Source organism: Numida meleagris, chromosome 6 (genome assembly GCF_002078875.1).
Source record: "Numida meleagris isolate 19003 breed g44 Domestic line chromosome 6, NumMel1.0, whole genome shotgun sequence".
Taxonomy (NCBI): Eukaryota; Metazoa; Chordata; class Aves; order Galliformes; family Numididae; genus Numida; species Numida meleagris.
The window spans coordinates 12822921-12846752 of NC_034414.1; the positions used below are offsets into that span (position 1 = coordinate 12822921).

Genomic DNA, 23832 nt, shown 5'->3' on the forward strand with positions numbered 1-23832 from the left:
GAAGGACACAAATTACATATCTTGCTTGTGACAGAGGGTGAACTGGTGGCAATAAATTGCTTCTCTTCACTGACTGCATTTGATCTCTGTTTAGAACAGATTAATGTTACCCATTCTGTATTTAGGCTAAATTCAAACAAGAAGGGAGTCTAGTACAGAATGCACTAGTGTAATAATCCACTTATACTTTACAAAACACAAAAACTTAGAAAACCAAAGAATGTGAAAACCTAGTCAACTTCCAGAGGCTGAAAGAAATAATTCTAAGGGTAAACGCCACACAAAACAATGGCAAAATCCCCAGGTAATATATCACTTTTACTGATGATTTTGGAGAGTTTTTACTGGTCTAGAAAAGAAAGGAAAAGGTAAAAAAAAAAAAAATCGAGAAAAAATGTGCAAAGTTTGAAACATTGTCATCTTTTTCAGTGAGCTGAAAACTTATGCATAAAAGTAATCACATGTCGTGGTTCACAGACTAAAGAAGGATTCCATCATGATAGAGGTTCTGCGCTCCCTTCGCTAGATGTGTGAATTGTTGTTAACACAAACGCACTTATCAAATCAGAAGAGCGTGGAAATGGGATTGGTAGTGCTGTAAAGCGGATAAGGTATCATTAACAGTTTGTCTAATAAATCTATCAAGGAACCAACTTTCACTTACCCCTTCAATAACATAATTTAGAAAACAAGAGCCCAACTTAGACACAGAAATCTGGGCTGAAAGTTAAAATTTCCCCCAACAAAACACTAACAACCCAAACCAATTTCACCCACCATTCCAAACAGACTCAAAAGCCAGGCAGTTCCTTTCCATGTTCATTTCACGGTGTTGATGAGTCCTCCCTCACACTTCTGTTCTTAGATCAGCTGCTCTGGCACAGAGTGGGCATGTGAATACACATACATGCATATTGCTGTAGGTGGAAAAACAATGCATATGAATGAGATCTTTCAGTTTGGATTGATAAGTCTGGCTATGCTGCCAGACATGGAGCTTAAGAAGAAAAGGAGTGACAGCATCTCTTTGTAACCCCGATCTTCATGATGGTTGGGTGTCTGCTCTCCACATTCCTCCCAATAGCCTAAAGATCAAGATGATAGCGGGCATAGTGAAACCAATCACACTTGGTTTTCCTTCTTTTGACCCCCAAAAAGCCAATGCTACCCTAAGAGAGGAGGTTTCTCTTGTTCTGTGATGCCTTATTAGTTTTCACTTAAATCCTGACAGCTCTCCTTCCATCCACTTCAGACACAACTAAGCTAAGCATGCAGAGGAGAAATATCAGAGCAAAAGGATCTATGCAGGAACTTTTCTTTCTGATCCCTGGAGAGAAGTGCAGCCTTTGCCTTTATAGAGGAAAGCAATACTGCCACTGGGACTACAAATATCTGACTCAAGCAAATACTACCATTTCCCAAAGCAGAAATGTCTTTTGCCTAATCCACTGGAGATGTTTTTGTCCACAAAATTCTGAGATGTATTGAGATCAAAAGGTGGCCAGAAGATGCTAAGCTTTCTGAAGGGTCTCTGGCAACATAGACTCTCTCCAATGGAAAAGATGGTCCCTTGAACACACTGGTTATCAACATTTTAGATTAAAACTAGTATGATACAGTGACTTATTTATTGTATTTTAAGCTTAAGAGGCAACAGGCAGAGAGAAAGAAGAAGCATGAAAAAGAAATTGATTACCATGGTCCAGAGGAGAGAAAGGAGGGCCAGGAATTACAATACCTGAGTACTTCACCAGCTTTATCCTGTTTAGATGCTCTGAGACATTACCAGCTATGGTGCCAACATGACTTTTAATTCTGAGTAAATCATTTTGTGTTCAGCTTTATTATGAATGAAATAAATCCTGCCTGCTGCACTACTGGGGATTACATAGAGGACAAGCTTGAAAACCTCTTCTGTATTAAACTTAACTGCACTCCCTTTTTGTGATTTTAGTCTCTCATTTTATGTAATTTTGTATATCTGCGTATCTCAGAGTACCAACAAAAGGACAAAGCATCATTGCTCTGTCAGCATGAGAGAAACAGGATAACTGTACAAGAATCACGGCCAATGACTGACAAACAGACAAGAAATCAGGCTAGGTTCTGTCATGTTCAGTAAGTGAGAAAAGTCACACGGAAGAGACAGCAGAGGCATTACAGTTGGTTCTAAACAAAATCATCTCAGGTTGTTACAAGCTAACATACCCGGAGAGACAAATTCAGTCCTCTGGGAAACAACTGTGTTAAGGTATTAGTACTGCTGTTTCAGGTACAAATAGACCTGGGTAGAGAGATGGAGAGGGCAGATAGGATGTATTAGAAATTATTTCTTTTCTTAGAGAGTGCCCAGTAAAAAGAGAAGCCTAAGATGCACAGTTTAGCACAGTCCCTATCATCAACTCACTTTCAAACCTTCTGAGTAGCAGAAGCAGCAGTTCCACTCATCTTAAGTGCTTTGTATGGCCAGAGTTCCTTTCTGCTAGTCCTAAACACTTCTTAAGCTTACCTCTGTCATCAGAAGAGATCAGAATAGTTAATATAAGGTCCTTTAGACCTCAGATTCTATTTAAAAAAGAGAAATATATTAATTATATTAATTACAGTAAGGCTGTAGTATAAATAGGAGAATTAGCTTCAATTCTGTTAGACAGAATAACACCTTAAGAGGCATTTGAATAATTTCATCTTGACTGATAAGTGTGCACTTGGCTGGTGTGAGATGGCAAATGCGCAGTCTTTATATTCAGTTAAAGTAGGATGACACTTGCTTTGAATTGATGCAAAGCAGCCTGACTTTACCAGTGACCACACTCTCAAAACATTTCATGTATGCAGAATGGAAGTGGACATCAGGTTAGATTTCCCTCATCAATATAAATTGTTTACTTCTACTTAAATCAGTGAACCACCACTGAGTAACGCATGCTGAAGAATTCTGCGTGCACCTCAAAGTCAGTACGTTAGAGACTGTCATATCTTGTTTGCCATAAAACAAGTATCTTCTAGAAAGTTTCTTTGTACACAAGGCAACTTACACAGCAAACTTCTCTCCTATGCACAACCCTATTCATCATCAACATTTATTAGATGAACAGCAAACTGATGACAGAACAAGTTACTTTATTAACTGAGTTAGTTTTGACACTGTAGGGTGAAAATATTCACTGTCGCTGAAAATATTATCAGGAGTTCCACTTATAACATTATTCAAGACATCAGTGGTACTTTCGTTATTTCTAAGGAGTACTTAGATGGAAAACGTTACCCCTTTGAAAGAATCAGTAGCAATGGGAAGAATATAGCTAGCAAGGTTTACATAAAACTAACAGTCATGTTATGCTCAAAAGCTTAAGTTTATTGCTCTATTTAATGACTACTGCCAGTATTTTTAAAAAGATTGCCAGTTCTTCTTGCTAGCTTCTCATTGAAGGAAATATTTTAAATACAGCAATAAAATCAAGTGGTCAAGATAACACATTTTGCCACATAATCATGCAAACCCTGCTGATAGGATTTTTACAGGTTCATGGATACAAAATAAACACAAAGGATGTGTACTAAAATACTGGAAAAATTTCCCCACAGTGATGAAGTTGTAGGCATAACATTTCAGGCCCTACCCTGCATCTACTGATGTCAGTGACAAGCCTCAGTAGGAGCAGGATCAGCCCTTATTGTTCTGAGAGCTGTTTTACCTTCTCCTGATGAAGAAGTGAAGTAAATCCACAGAATCTTCTGCACTAACAAAAGCAGTGAGTTTTGGTTATTGTTACAAATAGAGAAGCAAAAATATTTGTAGTAAATGATTACAGCTTCCATTCACAAAACACTCAACTTTGATATAAAGAGTCCCATGTATCTCCATTTTTCACTGCTCAAAGAACTTAAAAACGTGCTTACCTCTAAGCATTGAACACACCAACAGCTTTCATTGCCAGACTAAGGTCTAAAAACAAAAGCATGGGAAACAGCCTATATTATTTAAAAGGAAATGCTACTGCTCGGGCTAGCAATTATAAGGGCTAACAATTATTGAAACTTAGTTTGAGGGGAAATTTATCAAGCAGCAGCTGCACATTGTGTGATTTTTTTTTAAACTGCTTTTGGGATTTCCATTTCTAGTCATATTAATTTTAATGAACATGGGCCAGTCGGTCACATTCAAAGCTTTGGAACAGGTTTAAATTCAAAATACAGGTGATTTTATTATTACATTTTAAGTAAAGATGAATTCAAGTAAAAAGAAATTCCTCACCTCAAATTTCTGGGGAAACTGTATTGGGATTATTGTCTGACTATATAAAAAGACCAAATACTTTCAAAAATCAAATCTGATTATAGAGTCAGATGCCAAAATATTGACAAAAGAAAGCGGAAGTATAAGGAATTAATATTCATTTTAACTTCTCCCTACCCACCACAAATTCATCCAAGTTATCACGATAGCAGGGTAACACTGCTGCTAAGAACTAGAGGCAAGAATTTGTCTCATATCAGTGAAATATTTTTTTCCCTATAGCTCTGATAATACTGGTGATGGACTGCTTTAAAAAATAAAAACAAGCAAACATGGTGTGCAAATTCTCATTTCAACATGAATCTACGTGAATCTTTCAATGCAGAGGCTCAGAAGGTTTATGATATACACAGTATTCGGTAATTTTATATGTAAAAACAATCAGAAAGAGGCAAAAAGTTACTTTCAAGCTTAGTCAACATACGGCACATATTTCAGCATGACAATTCAAAAAGTTTCACACTGTATTTGGATATAATAGCAATTATGTTTTAAAAATAGCAAACTGAAGACAGTGCTTTTTTTTTTCTTTTTTTGATTTTATAACAAATGAAGCTACTGTTCTTATTTACAAAATAAATAAGCCTTTTTTGGTGAAGATTATGTCCTGTCACATATGTTTAAGACAAGGTGTACGTACTTCAGCTCTTAAATGTCAATGCAAACAAGAGCATAAAAGCAATATTGAAGTAAAATATATCTTTTTCTCCAGCTAAGACAACCAGGTTACCATGTGTCTCTTACTAGATTTGAAATATATCTGAATGCAGTCAAAAGTTCTCTTGGTTTTAGCCTTTAGGAATATCATGAACACTTATTCTTCTGCTGCTCTAGAAAGCTGCTTTCCGTACAAGCTCATGACATGATGGACAAATTGATACTGTTCACAAGTCTGGATCATTCCTCCCCTGAAAAGGAAAGAAAAAAAAGGGGAGGGAAACAGCAGCCTTTTTACACACAAATAACATACTAGGAAATGGCACAGCTAGTATTGAAGCTGGTGTTAAATACAACAGTTCTATACCAAAGCCTACTGAAACAAATGAGAAAGTGCCAATCCAACCAGGTTGCAGCCCAACCTTGAGCTCTGTTCTGAATATCTCTGTTAACCAAGAAACAGAAGGCAGTCAGAATAAGAATAGCAGAGGCACTCAACCAGTAAGGCAACATTGCCGTTATTTGCATTTGTGTTACTATAGCACCTGTACTCCAAGCACCATTTTAAACATAATCATAGAATGGTTTGGGTTGGAAGGGACCTTTAAGATCATTTAGTTCCAACCCCCCTGCTATAGGCAGGGACACCTCCCACTAGAACAGGTTGCTCAAAGCCCCATCCAGCCTGGCCTTGAATGCCTCCAGGGAGGAGGCAACCACAGTAATGACTGATTTCACTAAAATCTCATGGTGAAAAGCAACTCATATCCCAAAGCTCTAAACAGACAGATGTAAAAAAGAGGGAATAAAGAGGTGAAGCAGCTTCTCTAAGTCTTTAATGTTGCCCTAGGGACTGAACGCAAGAGCAAACTCAGGGCTACAGAGGGCCAGGCTAGATCAGCTCAGAAGAATCTGTGCAACACACAACTCCCCCAGTCTGCAAGGAAGGATCATTCTTCTACACCATCACAGGCTGTGCTTTTGGCAAGATCACCAGAGAACCAGGTGGTGCACAGCAGGATTTTGGACCTGACATTGAAATTTTAACAAAGGACAACTCAAACTAGTAACTGAACTAACTGCCATGCACACCTTGACTAGTAAGAGACTCCAAGCACAAAAGTCTGTTTTAGTTCAGTTTTTACTGTTCTCTTCAAACCTGAAAAGGAATGCAAGCAGGAGCAGAAAAACAATTTCCTTTTCCATGCACCATTAGCCCTTGCATTTCTGCAAGTAGCATATTAATGAACTCAAGTACTACAGCAGGAGACAAAAATGAACAAAAAGAACAACACCTAATTCTGCTAAGAGTAACACATCAATACTTGTATGATCTTGATAACCCATTCTGAAAAAAATTAAAAGCTGTGGCTCACATTCACAGGTTTATGCAAAATTGTGCCAGCATTGGTGCCGGTGCACAGATCCAGGGAATGCAGTGTCGAAAGAAGTCTGAAATGATAAGCGGTGTTGAGGACATCGGAACCCGTGGGTGGCCAGCACCAACCAGACTGTATCGGGTTGAGAAAAGGCACATGTGATACGCTCCCTCAGAAATTCCCACCACAGGAAATTAAAGGACAGTTGCGTCCTCTGAGCCAAATGGGTAGCAGACTGGCAGCACTGCCTTGAGGACTACCCTCTTCTGTGGAGCTCAGCTTAACAATTGTGTAATGTTACCAGAAGTGGGAAAGATGAGGGAATAAGACAACCTCCTCCTTCAACATTTTGCAGATATTTTGTTAAGGGACTGTTTTAAGCAGTGGAGAAGATCAATCAGTAATGGATGGAGATGAAGCCATGGGTTACTCAGTGCTTAATAGTCCATGGGACTGGAGGTCCTGTGTCCAAGAGTGCTGAAAAAGCCAGATAAAGTCATAGGGATGCCCACTCATGTGGGTCAGGCTGGGATGCAGTTCTCTTTGTAGCATCTCAAATGATGATAGGTTTTAGAGTAGTGACCAAAACAATGTTGACAGCACACTAATATTGTGACTGTTGCCGAACAGTGCTTGCACAAAGTCAGAACTTCTCTGTTTCTCACTCTTCCATCCCAGAGAATAGACTAGGGATGTGCAAAAAGCTGAGAGGGAACGTAATCAGGCAGATAGCCAGAACTGATCAAAGAGACCATTTAACATCTTGCTCAGCAATAAAACATAGGGGAGAGCGGAGTCAGATTACTGGCCATTCTTCACATGGGGACTGGCCAGGCGTTTCTCTGCTCACAGGAGGTGAGAGATAGCCTTTGCATCACTTTCTCTTTTTTTGTTCTCCTTCTTTATCACTCCACTTTTTCTTTGCTTGTTAGGCTATTTTTTTTTCCCTATTCATCAATGACTTCACTTTACTCTTCTTATTCTCTTCCCTGACCTCAAGAATGCTTCTGGGGGAAATCAGTGAGGGGCTGTGTGGTTTTAGCTGCCAAGACAAGATGAGCTTATCACAATTCTCTATCATTTTTGAAAGTTCATGGGGATCAGAATGAGTAGGAAATGTGCTCCAGCCTCTTATCAATAAGCAAAGGTGGGAAACACAAACTGCATTTTTAAAGAAACTATTTCCTAGGAAATCAACTCTTCTCTGTCTGCTTTACTTAATACAGATAGTCAAACTGAGTCATTCTACGTCACGCAAAGCATTTAAATATATTTGTGTCAGTCCATGCCAAACAAGGAACGTTAAGTCATATCTGGGAATAATTCCCCACGCAATCCCATTAACAGTGAGGTTGCACGCTGAAGTTATAGCAATAGAAGCAATAGTGTGGCTATCAAGTTCCTTGTTAAATGGTATCTTCCTCACTTTCCCACATACGCACACAGCATAAACACAGCAGATGCTTGCTGTCCAGGCTCCGTAACGGAACAGAGATAACATGCTTTCACCTCTACATGACACATAAACCTTTCAAATTTTAGTTGCACTGTGGGAAAGGACAGCAAATATGCCTCAGCCAAGTGGGTAAGGATGCAGGAATGATCACTTCTCCTTAGTTACATCAGGTAATTTTAGGGCCAACTGTTGACCACTGGTGCAACGCCCAATGCACAGGCTTTTTGCAAAGGGAATCTGTGAGAGAATGAAGGGAATGAAACATATGATCTCTTTGCCCCCCGAGAAGAATCCTAAAAGGGGTTCTTAGGGCAAGGGCAACATCACTACTGCTGTAAAGCAGTGAGGTGCACTCAATTTAGCATCTGCTCTGGCCTGCATCCAACCTGCTTTCCCCACGTGCTTTCTCTAGCCAGCGAACACCAGACAGGAGGAGATGGAGAGGATCCTTCCCATGGCTGCTGGCTCATCTTCTGTGTTGCATTTGAAGTCACCCAGAGCTTTTGTGACAGTGGATGTCAATATGACTTCCAAGAGACTTCAAGATCCATTTTTCACCATTTGAAGAAACCATGCTTTCCTACAGCAAGGTGCTGATTTGTCTGCTTTCCATCATGAGTATTTCCTTTCATGTTATAAAATAGCCTTTTCATATCCTATCCCACTACTGAGAGGTACGTGGCAGCAAGAGGCACCTACAGGCTTCCTTTTGCTCTGTGGCCTCCTTTAAACGTGTTCTCCCTTATTCAGTATCTGCAAATAACTGGCAGTTCCTTCCTCCCAGCAGAATGAGTAATTTTAATTCATTTTCTGTATCAAGCATATTTGTAAACAGGTGTCTTTGACCATAAATTGTATGGCTGTTTTCCTGTGTAACATTAGTAATGAACACAAGATACATTAGATCTTGCCAGAGATTTCATTGGACCATGGATAACCAGCACTCAGTCATATTCTAGTGTTCTTTCTCTCAAGCAGCCTTTCCTTGTCTGGCCTGAAATCCACTGAAATTGCCAAATTTCCAAGCCCCTGCAGGTCTCTGCCTATCAGAGACTCAGTAGGGCAGTGAGAGTTTCATTTTCTGTCTCCCACTGAGCATAATTTTTCATCTGAAATAAAGTTCAGTATGGGTTGAGGTTCTTTTTTTGTAAGAAAAATGTTTGGTATGTTTTTCGTGACATCTCTTCCCCCGGCTACATTTATCATTATCATTAGAAGAGAGCACTGAGACATGTTTTGATGGCACTTGAAACCAGTGGGAGAGAAAAAAATAACATCTCTGGTGCAAATACAAGTCTGTTTAATTCATAATCAAACTCAAGGTAGTGTGTTAAGAAATACTTCACTGGAAGCCATTGAATTTCTGGAGATTTTCACAGCTCCTTTCACATGTCTGCAAACACTCCAACTTAAGTATACTCTTCCCCTCCCCGCAAAGTCTCAAGCAGCAACGCCCTCCCAACAGCATCCATAGTTCCAACTATGTGAGGTCAGTTCTCTTTACTCCTATTGGGAGCAAACAACTGTTTTACAGCTCCGAACCAAATGCAACAGCCATTTGAGCCCTATGAACATTGAACCAACTCCTGTGCAGGTGAAAATGGTCATCTCTTACCGCACCGAAGTACGCACAGTTGTGCAGATTTTGATGCCAGCCAAGAACCTAGCTCAATTTCTAGGGATATTTGTTAAGGTTTTCTGCTCTCATAAAATAAGCAAGACAGAACTGCTTAGAACAGGACTATTTCCTTCCAGGAATGTTCTCTCTAAGCCTTTGTTCCTCTCCTCTTCCCATTTGTTCCTCCTTAACGAAAGGGAAAGATTAACATTTCTCCTTTTATTTTTCTGGAAAGGAAACAGGTTTTCTTACCTGTCTAACCGTAACTGGCAAGTTGTTCGCAATATATCCACTATGCCCTCACTCTTCAGCTGTTTACAACAGACACTAGTTGCAATAAAGCAGCCCGTTCTCCCGATGCCTGCACTAAGGGAGAAAAAAGGAGAGAGAGGCATGAAGACGTTAGAATGGCTTTGGAACTTTCTTGTTAAATGAATGCCCTTAAACCAACAGTCAAACCCCATTATCCCTTTCCTCCCTCCAAACTCTGCCGGATGGGTGCTCTAGAATATGAAGTCATTTCTAGGAAAAGATAATAGCTCCAATAGAACAACATAATTCACTGAGCCACTCACATCAAAAGGCTTCAGCTTTTTGTACTACACATAGAGTGATAAAAATGGACTATGTGTGTACTGTCTCACCTAATGTCATTGAACTCGTCAAAATAAGCAGTTAAATAGTATTTCTTGATTAGACATGCTTTGAAGGCAAACTTTGTTTTGAAGGCAACCTTTGCTTTGAGATTCTTAACCATAACAGCTTTTTAAAAACTGTTTTCATTTATACATACAGTTAAAAGAAAGTCTTGCTTAAATTATTGGAGCTAACAGCAATATGGTAAGTACAATGACATTTGCTCTCAAACCTGTACTCTATTAATTCTCCAATTTAGTGAAGAGATACAACAAATTTACCAACATTCATCTTTTCTGAACACTTTATCCAATTCAGTCTTTACTTAGTGACCAGAATTGATTTTATGCCAAAAGGCACAGAACTATGAAAGCTGTGAATTCTTTTCACCTTATAAAAAACTAAGCAGGAAATTGTGACAGTCTTTCTTATATATTAAAAAACTAAGTGAGCATCCTTGGAAATAATTATCTGTAATAAATCCTGCTTCCATTTAAATTGTGCTCAAGTCACAACACAAAAACACTGGCAACAAATATACAAGCATCAATGGAGTCAGCAGATAGCTGTCGCTAGCAAACACTTAACACTGATTTTCTTTGAGAGCAAAGACTTTTAATTCAGTGTTTATACTTATTAGGGGAAATGCACTAGTATCAGATGCATTAGAATTGTTTTAACTTATATTACAGAATAATTGAGGCGAATCAATGGTAATCCGCTGGGTGAACTTACTCCTGAAGAGCTAATCTTTGTCTTCAAATAACTGTGATGGCGGTATCTACCTGATCTAAAGCTTTTGTCCCTGAAACTCTCTGTGCCTCATGCCCTGATGTATTTTTTGTTTGTTTACCAAAATTCCAAATATTTCAGAGTACCATAATCAAACAGGCCACAGTACAAACCTCGTGTATAAAGGTTCTCTTTCATGGATCTAGGTATCTTGCAAGGAAAGGGAATGACACTCATTTTCATAGAAATCTAACAGCATTGAGACACCACTTGCCCCAGGCCAAGCTACAGGTATCCCAGTGGCTGAGACAAAGTCATAATCCTTTCAAGACTTCAGCGTTATCCACAGGACTTCACCTGGGCTGCTAGCATACTGTTAATGAAGATGCTTTTAAGAATTTCTTCACAATTAGGCTTGTGTTTACTTTTTCTTAAAGGTGTGTTATTTTACATTACTGAAGGGTAAAATCACCATGATTATGGTTCTGCTGAGGATCTCCCACAGAGGCCAAAGGATTTACAAGTACTCCGGATAATCCAAGCCTTGTCCAATTGCTTGCTGCACATATCATTCTCAGTTAGAGGCAACATATTAAATTCCTTCCCGGAGAAAATACCTGCAACTGAGGATAATCTGAAATTGCTCTGGTCCTCAGCTACCACATAAAATACTTCATAACTTTATCTCCATATTTTTTGCGGTTATTTTAAATAAAAATGACCTATCTTTTCTCCATATTGTGATGGATTCATGGGCATGACAGCACACAAAAGGAAAAAACAAACACGCAAATCAAGAGTGACACAGTGATCAGATTCTTCACCTGCAGCAAATACCATATTTCTCCAATGAACTCTTCACGAATCACAGATTTTCACAGAATAGTAAGGGTTGGAAGGGATCTCTAGAGATCATCTAGTCCAACCTCCCTGCTACAGAAGGTTAGAGTCCACATAACCAACTGGTACAATCTCCAAGTTATTTTTTGAGACACCTTCTTTCCATGAAATCATAGCCCAAACTAAAATATCCATTTATTTATACCAGACATAAGATCTTGTTATTAGCTGCACTAAAATGCATATTCTAAGTAATCAAATTCATCAAATAATCAAGACAAACCTGAAAGTATCTGATTCCAACGCTTTTTAGTGCGGCATTATACGATCATTTTATTAACGATTTCTCTGTATTTCCTTATAGGTGGATCTTTGACAACACTGGGCTACAAACCATTCATGCTAGTCTCTTTAAAAATATATTCCTGTTGTATAAGATCTCCTTTACCGTGGTTTTTAGATAATGGCTGCCTACCACTTCCTAGAAAATATTATACAAAATTAGGTGAAATTCCTTACAGAAACTCCAAATGCATGCTTGGCAAAATGTACTTTTACTGAAATTATGGAAAATTATCCTGGTAGCATTACTACATTTCTTAACAGACTTCCCTTTATTTACCAGCAATAACTGTTTTGAGAATTGAGTTGTGGTATTCAAGTAATCATATTTAATCTTCCTAAACGCTAGCAAAACAAGACTTGTTTTTAGCCCTCTAAAATTGTTTTTTAAAAAAATCTTATTATTTTAACTTAAATGTTCTCATTTTTTCTGCTTGCATGCATCTTCCTACTCAGTTTCACCCACAGTATGTTTAGTTTTGGTAAAGTGGCACTTTTAAGATCATCAAATGCATATATTTCTGGTAAAGCAAATGAAATAAGGCTGTTATTACTTATAACTTAGCCAACAACAACTTCTGTCTTCAGCTCAATCTGTATCTGCATGCAACAGAAAATCATCTTTGAATTTAAGAAGTTACAAGAACATTTGAAACAGTTGAATCTGATCTCTTATATGTCTCTGACCAATGGTTCAACATGACAGCATCTACAGCAAGCTACTGTACGCAAAGAAGCCCTTAGAATTTGCATACAATACTTATTTACCTGCAGTGAACTATCACTGGGGCATTCTTCTCTTCTGCACTCTGCATTGCTTCTTCCACTTCCAGTACTAGTTGTAACAGAGGAGGAGCTTGATCTGGCGTCTTCTGGTCTGGCCAAGATGTGTACCAGTAATGTTTGAGGTTTCTGACTTCTTCTCCTTTCTGCAATGCAGTTAAGACAAACATCACAAAGTTTTTTTAAAAATATTCAAATTATAAAGTCACGCTGAAAGCTAATCTTCCCTTTAATAATGAGATGAGTAAATCTGTGCTAAAGGGAACAACAGATGCAAATGACAAGCCACACAGCACAGAAATCTGGACTTCAAAGATTGCATCTACTCTTCAGCAAACTGCCTCAAAAAAAGCAACAACCCCCTTCCCCAAAGTACTCTGCTCTTTTAGCGCCAAGAGCTGTGTGCAAAACAGTCTGTTCCCTCTTGACAGATTCATTCAGCAAAGCTGGAGCTGTACTTGTGACATAATTGCTTTCATAATATATTTGACAGGCAGAGAGCCAAGAACCTTATCTGTGTCTTTGATAGCTAGCTAGCTAGATGAGGAATAAGAGATAGGAGCTTATTTTTCTCTCTTTTCTGACAGACTGACTCTTATCAGTTTCCTGTCACTTGCACTCTTCTCTTCGACATGGTGACAGATTCAGAGACTCTGGAAGGCAAGAATTATATCTAGCTGCAGTCCAGGGCTCACAAGATACAACTTCTCATTCCCTCCCTCTGTGTTTCAAGCGTGGATATGAATATAGCAAATGTGCCTTTACCTTTTCTGCGTGCAAAGTATCACTCAGTGATTCTGATTTTGTGTTCAAAGTGACATCCTTCTGCCTGATTTCTAAAGGTGCCGAACAGTAACATAGAGCTCAGGGAATTTGCCTTACTCTTTCAGCCATTGTATAAGCCAATTGGCACAGGGCTAAGCAAATATCTTCACAAGGTCCAGAACGTTATGCGTTAGTTTCCACAACCTTTCCTCAAACACGTGGCCAAATAAGTTTAGGACAGGTAGGAGGAGAAGAGCAACTTTGACACAGAGAACTGGAAACAGTTTTTGTCATTTAGACTCAAACATCCCTATGACTATCAGTCAATAGATGATGAAAGTGCTCCATGATTGCCACCTTCTGTCCGTCTCCTGCGTTGGAGAAACTTTGCATAGCTTCACTGTAAACTAGAGTAGGGAAGTGATCAAGTTAAATCTTTTTGTCAAATGGATCATCTTACCCCTTTGGCTTAACACACAGTTATGCAAATGCTTGTGTTGGCACATGGGAGATGGAACAAGGATAGGAACAAGAGGGCTGGACAAAGGGATGCTGGGCTTCATTTGGTTGTTGTTCCAGTTTATACTAGGTTTAAAGTGCTCATTGAGGCATAGCCACAGGAACGTTAAGGATACGTCTAGCTCAGTTTAGGAAAAGAGAGTTATACTGTTGCAGCATAGAACTTGCCCTTTTTTTATTTACCCTCGGTAGTAGAAATTCTGATTGAGAAGGTAACTTCTCAATCTTTTCATGAATAGTATTTGAGCTGACTGCAGTAAACTAGATCAGATTTCAACACTGCTCTGGAATGCAGACACAAACTGTTGTTTTTTAACACGTGGCTATGTGTAAGCCACAGAAGTTATGAACGCTAGATTCTTAAATGTGAGAATTATAACCCAAACGCTGCCAACAAAATTCCGAAATTTAAAAGATTAAAGTCATCTGAAGAAAAACATGAATCACTACATAAAATCTGTCATTTGCTGGAAACAGAAAACAGCCAAAGTTCTAATCATGAACTCTGAATATCTTTAGTTTTGTCTATGCCATTACCAGTTTTATGATTAAGTGTATAGAGCCCTGACTCCCACGGTTTTGTACATTTCCACTGACTTTAACAAAATATTCTTCACTGGTGCTCCCCTGAGGCTGAGAAGACTTGGGAGTTTCTGAAGAAAGTCTTCGTGCAGAGTTTGCAGGATTTTTCTTGAGGAAATTGCTTTCTTGCCACAACTAAAATGTGACCAGAATTGAGAGTTATCAGCATTCCAGCAGAATTAAGCTGTATATTGTTCTTGCTGCAGCACTGTATTGTTTGGAATAATTTGTACTTAAGGTCACTGCAAGTCTGCAACACACTTGTAAATTTTATTTACTTCCTGTCTGTTGGAGGGCATAATTTTCTCCTTGCTGCTTTCACTGAATGACAGACCTTCCACAGTCTCAGTCCCAACACGAGATTCCATATCCTGGCATTCTGCCTATTAGCATATGGCTGAAGAGACTTGAAAATGATTAGTAAAAGGAAGCTTTTTTCCAGCTTGGAAAGAAATTGTGTTGTTATACAGAGGTCAGGAGTAGATTTGGTAGATGAAAGATGCATAGAGGTTATGTAAATACACTGTTTTAATTAAAACTCATAGGTTGAGATTCTAAAATCTAGCAATTAAAATAGTTGTAAAATAGGACTCTGGTACCTTAGGCTAAGTAGCATCTGAGCACTTAAGTAAAAGCAGATCTCCATTTAATCTCTCTATCCACAAGATGATCAAATAGTTTCTGGTAAGTAAAACTACATTAATAATTGGAAAAATACTACACTTAGAAAAACAAGCATGGAGAATACTGTAGTGAAAAGTGTTTATAAGAGTCATGAACAGTTTTAGTGTCTTAGAGTGGTATGATCCCTTAAAGCACCTTCAAGGTCAAGTCAGCCAAATTGCTTAAAGAATTTAAAAGGGATTCTGCCGCGGTGAACAGCAAGGATTATTGCCACACTACTGATATGTTATGCAGGCCAGTAGTCCTACCACTGAGGGAAACTGAAGAAACAACAGCAACAAAAACCTTTTAATCATTTCTCAACACCCCCACTTCTTGGTAGCGGCACAGAAGTCATTTTAGGTAAAAACAGCTGGTGGGTATCCACCAGCTTCCTAATGATGCTCATAAAGAAATACAGTCTGAATGTTTCCTAGGGGTCTCCTGCTACAAAAATTACAAAATCCTATGCAAGTATAAATTCCCTATTAGGAATCAATAACCCCTTGCCTAAGCCCATGGACCAAAGAGTATAAAAGCCTCTGAATTCCACAGAACATCAAAGATTTCAGTGAGTTATTCTCTAAGTGTTGTCTGTATTATGACTTGCAAATGCTGGTAAGAAGCTGTCAGTAGACTAATGTATCGCTATATAAATGACCAGTCATGAAATTATAGAATCACAGAACATCCTCAGTTGTAAGGGACTCACGTGGATCATTGAGTACAACTCCTGGGTCCACAGAGGATCACCCAAAATACAAATCCTATGTTTGAGAGTGTTGTTCAAATGCTTCTTGAACTCTAGCAACTTGGTGCTGTGATCACTGCCCTGGATAGCCTGTTCCAGTGCCCTACCACATCCTGGTGAAGAATCTTTCCCTAATCCTCAGCCAGACCCTCCCCTGATGCAGCTCCATGCTGTTCCTTTGAGTCCTGACTCTGTTATGAGAGAAGTGATCAATCAGTGCAGAAGACACAGGCAGAATGAGTCACCGATTTCTTCCACTGAGTAAAGCCTGTACTACTACAATTGGTCTGGAAGTTTTCAGATTGCACATATGCAGTCTAAATCTCAGACTGCCTACATCATTGCAGTCTTCGGTGAACTGGGCAGAACTGCAGTAATTAGAAGTGATATTTGTACATTACTATACTCTGCAGAAGATTTCTATACAGCTCTCTATTAACAGTCTGGTTTAAGAGTTTAGATAGCAAAGCTATTTTAAGTACATTTGAATGATTTACCTTTAGGGTGATGAGCCTTAAACGGTAATCATCTGCTTGTATGACTTGGTTAACTATGATTTCTATTCCTTCATAGGTGATCTTTTCCTCTGGCCAATATTCTGTGCATTTCTATGTGCAATAAAAAATAAATCTAGTTAAGGAGACATCAAGGGAGGCTCATTTTTACCTCTCTGAAATTGGATTAGTGCATGCATAGACAAATATGAATGATGGTTGTTTCTATAATAAGTACATGTTTTCATTTTCTATACAGGGAACACATTTGTAGTGATTTTTGCTGCATTCATAACAGCTCGATAGCTTGATAAAATGTATAGATCAAATAACAACTAACCACTTCTTTGAAATACACACACTCTTATTTATATTTATGCAATTTATAAACATTTTGAAGATTCACTACAAAGGCCAGAAACAATTTGCTTATATTTATTATAGCCTGTGTTTTTAGATTAATTATTTTCTTATGATAATAATGATCAGTACAATACAGACTTGTCACCTATGTTTCTGTGATGCGTATAAATTGATAAGAAAATACAAAAGACATCTTTCATACTTTTGTTATAGGGTCATATAGGTCTCAATATAATACGATCACACGCATAAGTGTTGTACAAAAAAACATGGCTTGAGACAGTTTCAGAATTTTGCATCAAAGCTAAGTAACAAAAAGGATGCAATAGCTGTGAGAGATATTAGACCGCTACATTTGATTTTGCTAAAACACAGTCAGATATGCATCTAGAACAAAGTGACAATTAGAGAAGTTGAAACTATAGTTCATTTGCAAATCTAAATTGTGGTACTGACAATCTACACAAGTGGATGGGAATCTGTAACCACTTTCATCCTGGAAGGACTGAAAAATACTTTTTTTGCATGCTTTCTCTTTAAGCTGAACTATACGCAGAAGAGACAAGCACTTCAACGTGGTGTAGGGATTGTTTCATGGACAAGGAATGATATGAACAAAGAAGGATCTGAGAAAAAGGCTCCCTTGTGATAAAGGAAGAAGAAACTTCTTGTTATCACAGCAGAATGAGAACCCGCTGCTGGACAAAACCAGTTAAAGAGGATGGTTGTAAGCTTCCTCTTGAACATGACAGCACACAGTCTTGAAGGAATGACTTAAATCACATGTTGCCCTCATCCATCTGAAACGATTCCATTTCAGGAGAAAGACTAACAACAGAAAAGTATCTTGCTATATTACTGAGTCAAAATTTGTGTGGGAGAAATAGTGCTGTTCCAACCGCATAACGCATCAGTTAATAACCGACTGGGAATGTGGCCCACTGTGTTTCTATAAAATTATTTACGCAGATTGCGTTTTTACTTCCTCTCCTCTTAAACTGCAGAATCCATTGTAAAAATTGTCAAGTGCGCTAGCAGCTATCAATAGCACAGACGTTGCTGTGCTTAAAGGAATGGAGTAAGACTGCCCACTCATTTCTGTGGGCTGTCTGTCAGTTCAGATTAGATGTGACAGAGGGCTGAGATACAGAACTCTGCATACGTACATTAGCAAAGCCATTGCACTGAGCAAGAACACAAAGCCTCTGTTACTAGTACCATGGCAGAATAGAGGTTTTGGTTTTGAATCTATGTACTTTTGCATCTTGTTATTATACCAATATGTATTATGGAAAAAAAAGCAAGTGAATATAGGAGACACCCACATGAAGGGAATTACCCCATATTTATGGCCGAGATTCCTGACACGTTTTAATTTTTGACACAAAAGGTATCAGAAAAGATTCAACAGTTCTGTTACGATATATAGGCTGCAGCAAGCTCCACTCACACACAGTGCAACAGCACTGCAGTGCTTTGCTTTCCACAGCATGGTTATGAGGAAATTAGATAAAAAGGTTATTTTGTATTCCTGCTGATCAGTCTTGCTATGAAAACTATGGTGGAAAAAATTCTCAGCAAATACATCATTTGGGACCAAAGTTTCCTCTGTTTCTTTTTCTTTGTCAAATCTGAAAGTGGTTTCAACGTCTTATTTGCCACAACTTGGCAACTCTGACCAATGAGCAAGTTATTACTTCAGCACTACCTTTCATGTAGAAGCAGACATAAGTCTAAAATGTTAGTACAAACAAAACATCCAGAACAGAAACATAATGTATTTCGTATGTGCCCCGAGAGTATGCGTCCAATTAGCCAGCTGAAATAACTGATGTTTTTTTAACTTGCAAAGCATGCTAATTCTGTATCTGCCTTGTTCACGTCTACTTTTTTCCCACTAGGAATCATGCTGAAGTGATTTACTCCACGCCTGGTGAAAGTTAAAGGTTTGTGCAAATGCATAATTATTGTCACCAGGCTTCCAGCTTGCACTTAAGGCTGTCTGTATGACTGTATTCTTGGGCTTTTAAGTGTGTGAAGCATCTTCACCAAAGAAAATTATTTCACCTAAACTCCTAACGAGTTTGCAGGGGCAAGCTTTGACAAACACTGCTGTTGCAGTTTAAGAAATACCATTCTCTCCACTATATTTTACTGCCAGAGGTGAAGGAAGATGCAAAGTCCAACATGTCCAGAACCTAGTCTCACATTCTACACTGCCAACAATGGCGACTGATGATCAGCTATCTGCCTGTGAACTGAAGACCAAACGCACAGTTGTTCACACACTGCTATGGGGCAAGTATTTCAGTAGCTAAGTTAGTAATGAACAGTTGCAGGTCAGTAGCATTTTAAACTGCAAATAAAAATTGTTTTAAGCAGATTATCAGAAATATTGTGATAGTTTACTTTCTAGAATTAAATATAAAATTACTACATCTTAATTTCTATATTTCAACAGCATTTCCTAGACATATTTCAGGAAAATGACCTCCATATCCAAGACTGCTCTAGTTGCTGATTATTATAAATACTACCTTTCACAAGACAGGGACAGACTCTCAGAAAGGTGGCTATGGACACTGAATTATAATAAATGCAAGAAAAAACACTGAGACACTGTTGATCGAAGACCTGAATGAACAGGGGTAGAATAGATTTTTATTTTTTTTTAATTCCTTTAAAGAAAACTTTAAGTGCCTGCAAATAGAGTTCAGTTTGGAAAGACTTCAGGTCATCTGAGAGAGGAAAAATGGCAAAACCAGCAGTAGGCTAAGTCAGAGGGCAAAACAAGACTTTCAGTAAATCAAACCAAAAGAGGGGAAGACCACATCTTCTCCGCCCAAAGAATTTAATTCTTCCTCTGATTGTTGAGGCCACTGAACTAAGTTCTGTTCACTTATTTTCACAGGCTTAGCATCCATACCAAAAATATCTCCAGAGTACAGATAAGTATATATACTGTATGTAATACCATTACCTCGTTCATCTCTTCTATATTGGTAATCATGACAATGATGGGAGAACGCTCCTGCCACACCATTCTCCAGAAATCACTGACAGTGTTAACTATTGGTCCCTGAGTAGCAATATACACCTTTTCCTCTCCTCCATATCCCTGGCAACAAAACAACGAGAGATCAGTTTTAATAGGGATGTCCACACCCAACCTTAAAGGTTCAGTCTTTAAAAGCTAGTTGGAATGAAGACACTGTAAAATCAGTTTTCGTCTCTCCTGCACATATGTACATAGAGCAAAAGCACAATATGGTGTCATAGCTCCAGCAACGAGAGTCCAAGAGCCTTAAAGTAACTCTAGCCAGGTCAACAGACTTACTGAGGCTTATCTTCCAGCACCCAGTTCAGATCAACTGGCAAGCAGTTTGCATCAAGAAGAGCAGAATTGTATTTTTGTTTGCTATGAACCTGTAAAATTGCACTTAAGAGATTTAGTTTTCAGTTAATGTAAGCAGGAGAGAGCAATCAGATCAGCTACTATGCATTTAAAAGTAAGTTGATGCTGCAAATCTGTTTACATTAGTAGTGGCTGATAGAGGCCAGGCAGACAGACTGCTGAGCTCTTACCCTGATGTAGTTAGCATTGATGTAAGAGCTAAGGGGGTCGTCCTGATCAGCTGAGGTAAGGCACACTCTGCTGTGAGGATCTGAAATGTATGAACAGATAAGCAATAGTTTATCATTTGCTGATAGAAGAGAAAGAGAGACACAAGATTATTTTGTACAAAGAGACATTTACACGCATGCACGGCCATCAGAGCAGATGTCAGTGGCCTTGGAAAGCTCCAATGTTAAACGTTAAAGCAAAAAAAAAGGTGAAGAGTGGTTAGGGTCATTTAGCTTTCTCTGATAATTTTACCCATTCTGAAGCCTGTTTAATTCTTCCTCTTGTAGAATCAGTGACTCACAGTGACTCTAAAGCAGTAACTTTTCAGCTCCAGGAAATTGTTTCTCAGTTTGTTGGGTCAGTGAACCCATCTTGGCTTATAAAACAATATTTTTTGTTAGATGACAGCAAACACCTTTTCTTCAGATCATAAAAACACACTTCTTGCATGCAGGCAAGCCAAATGAAAATAATTGTGTTCTGTCTTGCAGTAAGCTAAACTCCAACATGGGCTATTAACAAACATTAAAAATGGGGAGAAATTTAAGAATGTTAAAGTCTTCTGCACTTTGCATAAGTTTCTGAAGTGCTTAAGCCCCCCTCATGAGGAATATTCATGAAGCATTATTATTGTTTTAATAGAATAATATTTTCACTTATTCTCCTATCCGAGAATTTTTAATTCACACTGAAGTGAATGGGAGCTGTTTCACTGGTTTTAATGCAAGCTTGACACATGCTTATATCAATCCCCTTTACCAGTACTACAGAATTTCTTGTTTTTCAAAGGAAACACTATCTTGATAGAGGCCTTAGCAAAGAGCAACAGTGCATCACCAAGAGAATATAAAAACAAACAACAGATAATGTCTTCATTAAAAAACAAAAATGGAGCCTGCTCAAAAACCAGACCAAAATAATAAATATGCAAAAATATTGTGATATTGGGTCAAGCAAAAAGGACCAACCACACAGTTGTTTCTACTGTGCTATAAACACACTCAGCATAAAAACTGTCCTCAAACAGATCTGATTCATGTTATCTATTATGAGATAACAGTCACAATATTATGTGATCTACAAAGCAAATATATTTCATGGAGACATTGATTTATAAAACAGAAGCACTGAAACTACTGAATTCCTCTGAAATACAGTTCCTTCCCAGTTCACCTCTCCAGTGCTGGGGAGATGGTGAGACAGGAGATAGTCTGCTTTTTAATGACTAAAGCTGAAAGCCCACAACGTGTTACACCATAAAAAGGCAACACTAGTTGCCAGACATTTAGATCATACTGGACTAGGTAGTGATGCCCCTAGTATGAAGTCTCTTTGTGCAGGTTTTATGGAGCCCACTCAAGCTCAAGTAACGACTACATGATTTCCCCCTTTTAAGAACAGCAATAGTATGTTGTCCAGCACACAGTGAATCTCTAGGAAGAAATAAAAGCACTCTATCAAGTAAATTAACAAGTGCTTGGAACCTGATGATCCTTGAGGCCCCTTCCAACCCCAGCCATTCTATGGTTCTATGATTTAAGCTAAATCAAATTGCACTCTTAATAAAAACATTTATTCCCAGGGCAAAGCTGACACTCAGGCCATGTTCAAGACGACATTGCGCCTATAAAACAAATAAGCAAACACAGCTCCAACCCCAACTGTACCAGTCTGTATCTCTAAGAAACCAAATGACGTTAGTTCATTTTACCCCACAAGCTCTTTTGTGAACTGTTTGTATTTATACTATGTTGGGCATTTCAGAGAAATTGGCTGAAGTTACTGAAACGTTTTGCATAACTTAAAATGGTATAAAAGCAATAGAGCAGTGTAGAAATTAAAAACAAAAAGTCTGTCCAGACATTACTCTTGATGAAAGGATTTAATGAGTCTGATATACAACACAGTTTCTAGAATTCTGTAACAAGGCTCTTTTCTATTTAATCAAAAAGTGCCTGTAAATATCCTAAAGAAAAGTTATAATTTTCGAGCAATTTCCACAGGGCTTTTCCCAGAAGAGGACTGTCTGCTAACAAGCAACTTCAAACTTCGGAAATATCCATATGAACCTTCTACGCTTGGCATTTTTCCAGAACCACCCTTCTGTCACCCAAAAGTCACCTTCTAACTCTTTTTACTACCAGTTGTGAGATTTGAGAATCTGCAAAAAGAATTTACTATGAAATATATATAAATTAGATGAATTACAGACTATTATCACGTCTCTCACTTACTACAATTAACTTGAGGGTTGCAAGAAACGTATCATTATGTTAAGTGACTGCTTACCTTGTAATGATAACTGCCCTAGATTGCTTCTGGAGACATAGCTGGCAAAGGAACCTTAGTTATTTTCAGGCTTTTGGATTAGGGGTTTGAATCTGGTTTGGTAATCAAGCACTTGCTGCTCCCTAGGATAATCAGTTGCTCAAGATCGTTCTGCTGCATCTTGTTCAGCAGTTCCTGCCAGTAGCACTGTCTGCATCTAGAGCTTGGAGGAACACTTGGTAGATACACAAGGCAGAGCAAGCTACATTTGGTATAGGCTACTCAGAAACCAGCCAGTGGATGGTCGAAATATGAAAAGCACCGGACTCCCCCTCATCGCGACTCCAATTCCCTCTCCTATTTTGTGCTTGAATAATTTACTGGGATCACCAGCTCTTAAGTGCAAAGTATAAAGGGGATTTTTTTGTACTGGTTGGCACTGTCAAGACCATACTCTTCAAAATGGAGGCAGTTGGACAAAAGTGAACATAGCCAGCCCATTTCACTCCGCAAATGCTTCAAGCCATCCCCTGGTCACAGCTAGGGATGTAATAGTGCACACAGACCAATGGTTACGGAATTCAGGAAAAAAGTTATGAGCATGGATTAAGTTTATTAATTCTTGGAGGCACGGTAGAGTAGAAACTAGTTATCTGGAGGGATCAAAGCAACAGCAATATCTGCCACAGTTATCCATACGGCTGAGACGAAGTTTCCAGCAAATAAATGACCTGTGGGGCGATCATTCTTAAAAATATATGGTAGTGTGCTGGCATCTGTTCACAGCTCTGGAACAGCCTGTTAAAAATGGTAGTAAATATGATTTTTGAGTTTAATAATACAATACAGAATATTTAAAATGGATCCAGCTCTCAAAGTACACATTAGATACCAAATTCAGAGTATATAGACCACTTAAAAAAATCTAGATATTTGGACATATATTACCACCAGTAACTTCTGCAGTCTTCCTTTTTCAGCAAAACCAGCATATTAATACTTGAATTGTTCACCTCAATCATTAGCACAGAAATTGTGAAACATCTAGCTGGATGTTTT

General features: G+C 38.5%; 1 protein-coding gene across 16 annotated transcripts in view; it reads right to left on the reverse strand.

Moving 5' to 3' along the window:
* The window catches only part of PTPN5 (protein tyrosine phosphatase, non-receptor type 5), a 92221-nt gene that overhangs the window by 2959 nt on the left and 65430 nt on the right, over positions 1–23832 (reverse strand). For 5 of the 16 annotated variants that reach the window (XM_021401451.1, XM_021401450.1, XM_021401455.1 and 2 more), the window contains exons 9-14: positions 20466–20545; positions 19861–19998; positions 16521–16631; positions 12729–12889; positions 9663–9776; positions 2598–5208 (exon numbers count right to left, since the gene is read on the reverse strand). In XM_021401451.1, the coding sequence (XP_021257126.1) occupies positions 5115–5208; positions 9663–9776; positions 12729–12889; positions 16521–16631; positions 19861–19998; positions 20466–20545 (698 nt within the window). In that variant the 3' untranslated portion in view covers positions 2598–5114. Of the gene's footprint in view, positions 1–777; positions 918–2407; positions 2512–2595; positions 5209–9662; positions 9777–11901; positions 12100–12728; positions 12890–16520; positions 16632–19860; positions 19999–20465; positions 20546–23832 lie in introns of those variants that run through there. The other 11 variants (XM_021401456.1, XM_021401460.1, XM_021401459.1 and 8 more) reach the window with 6 other exon arrangements.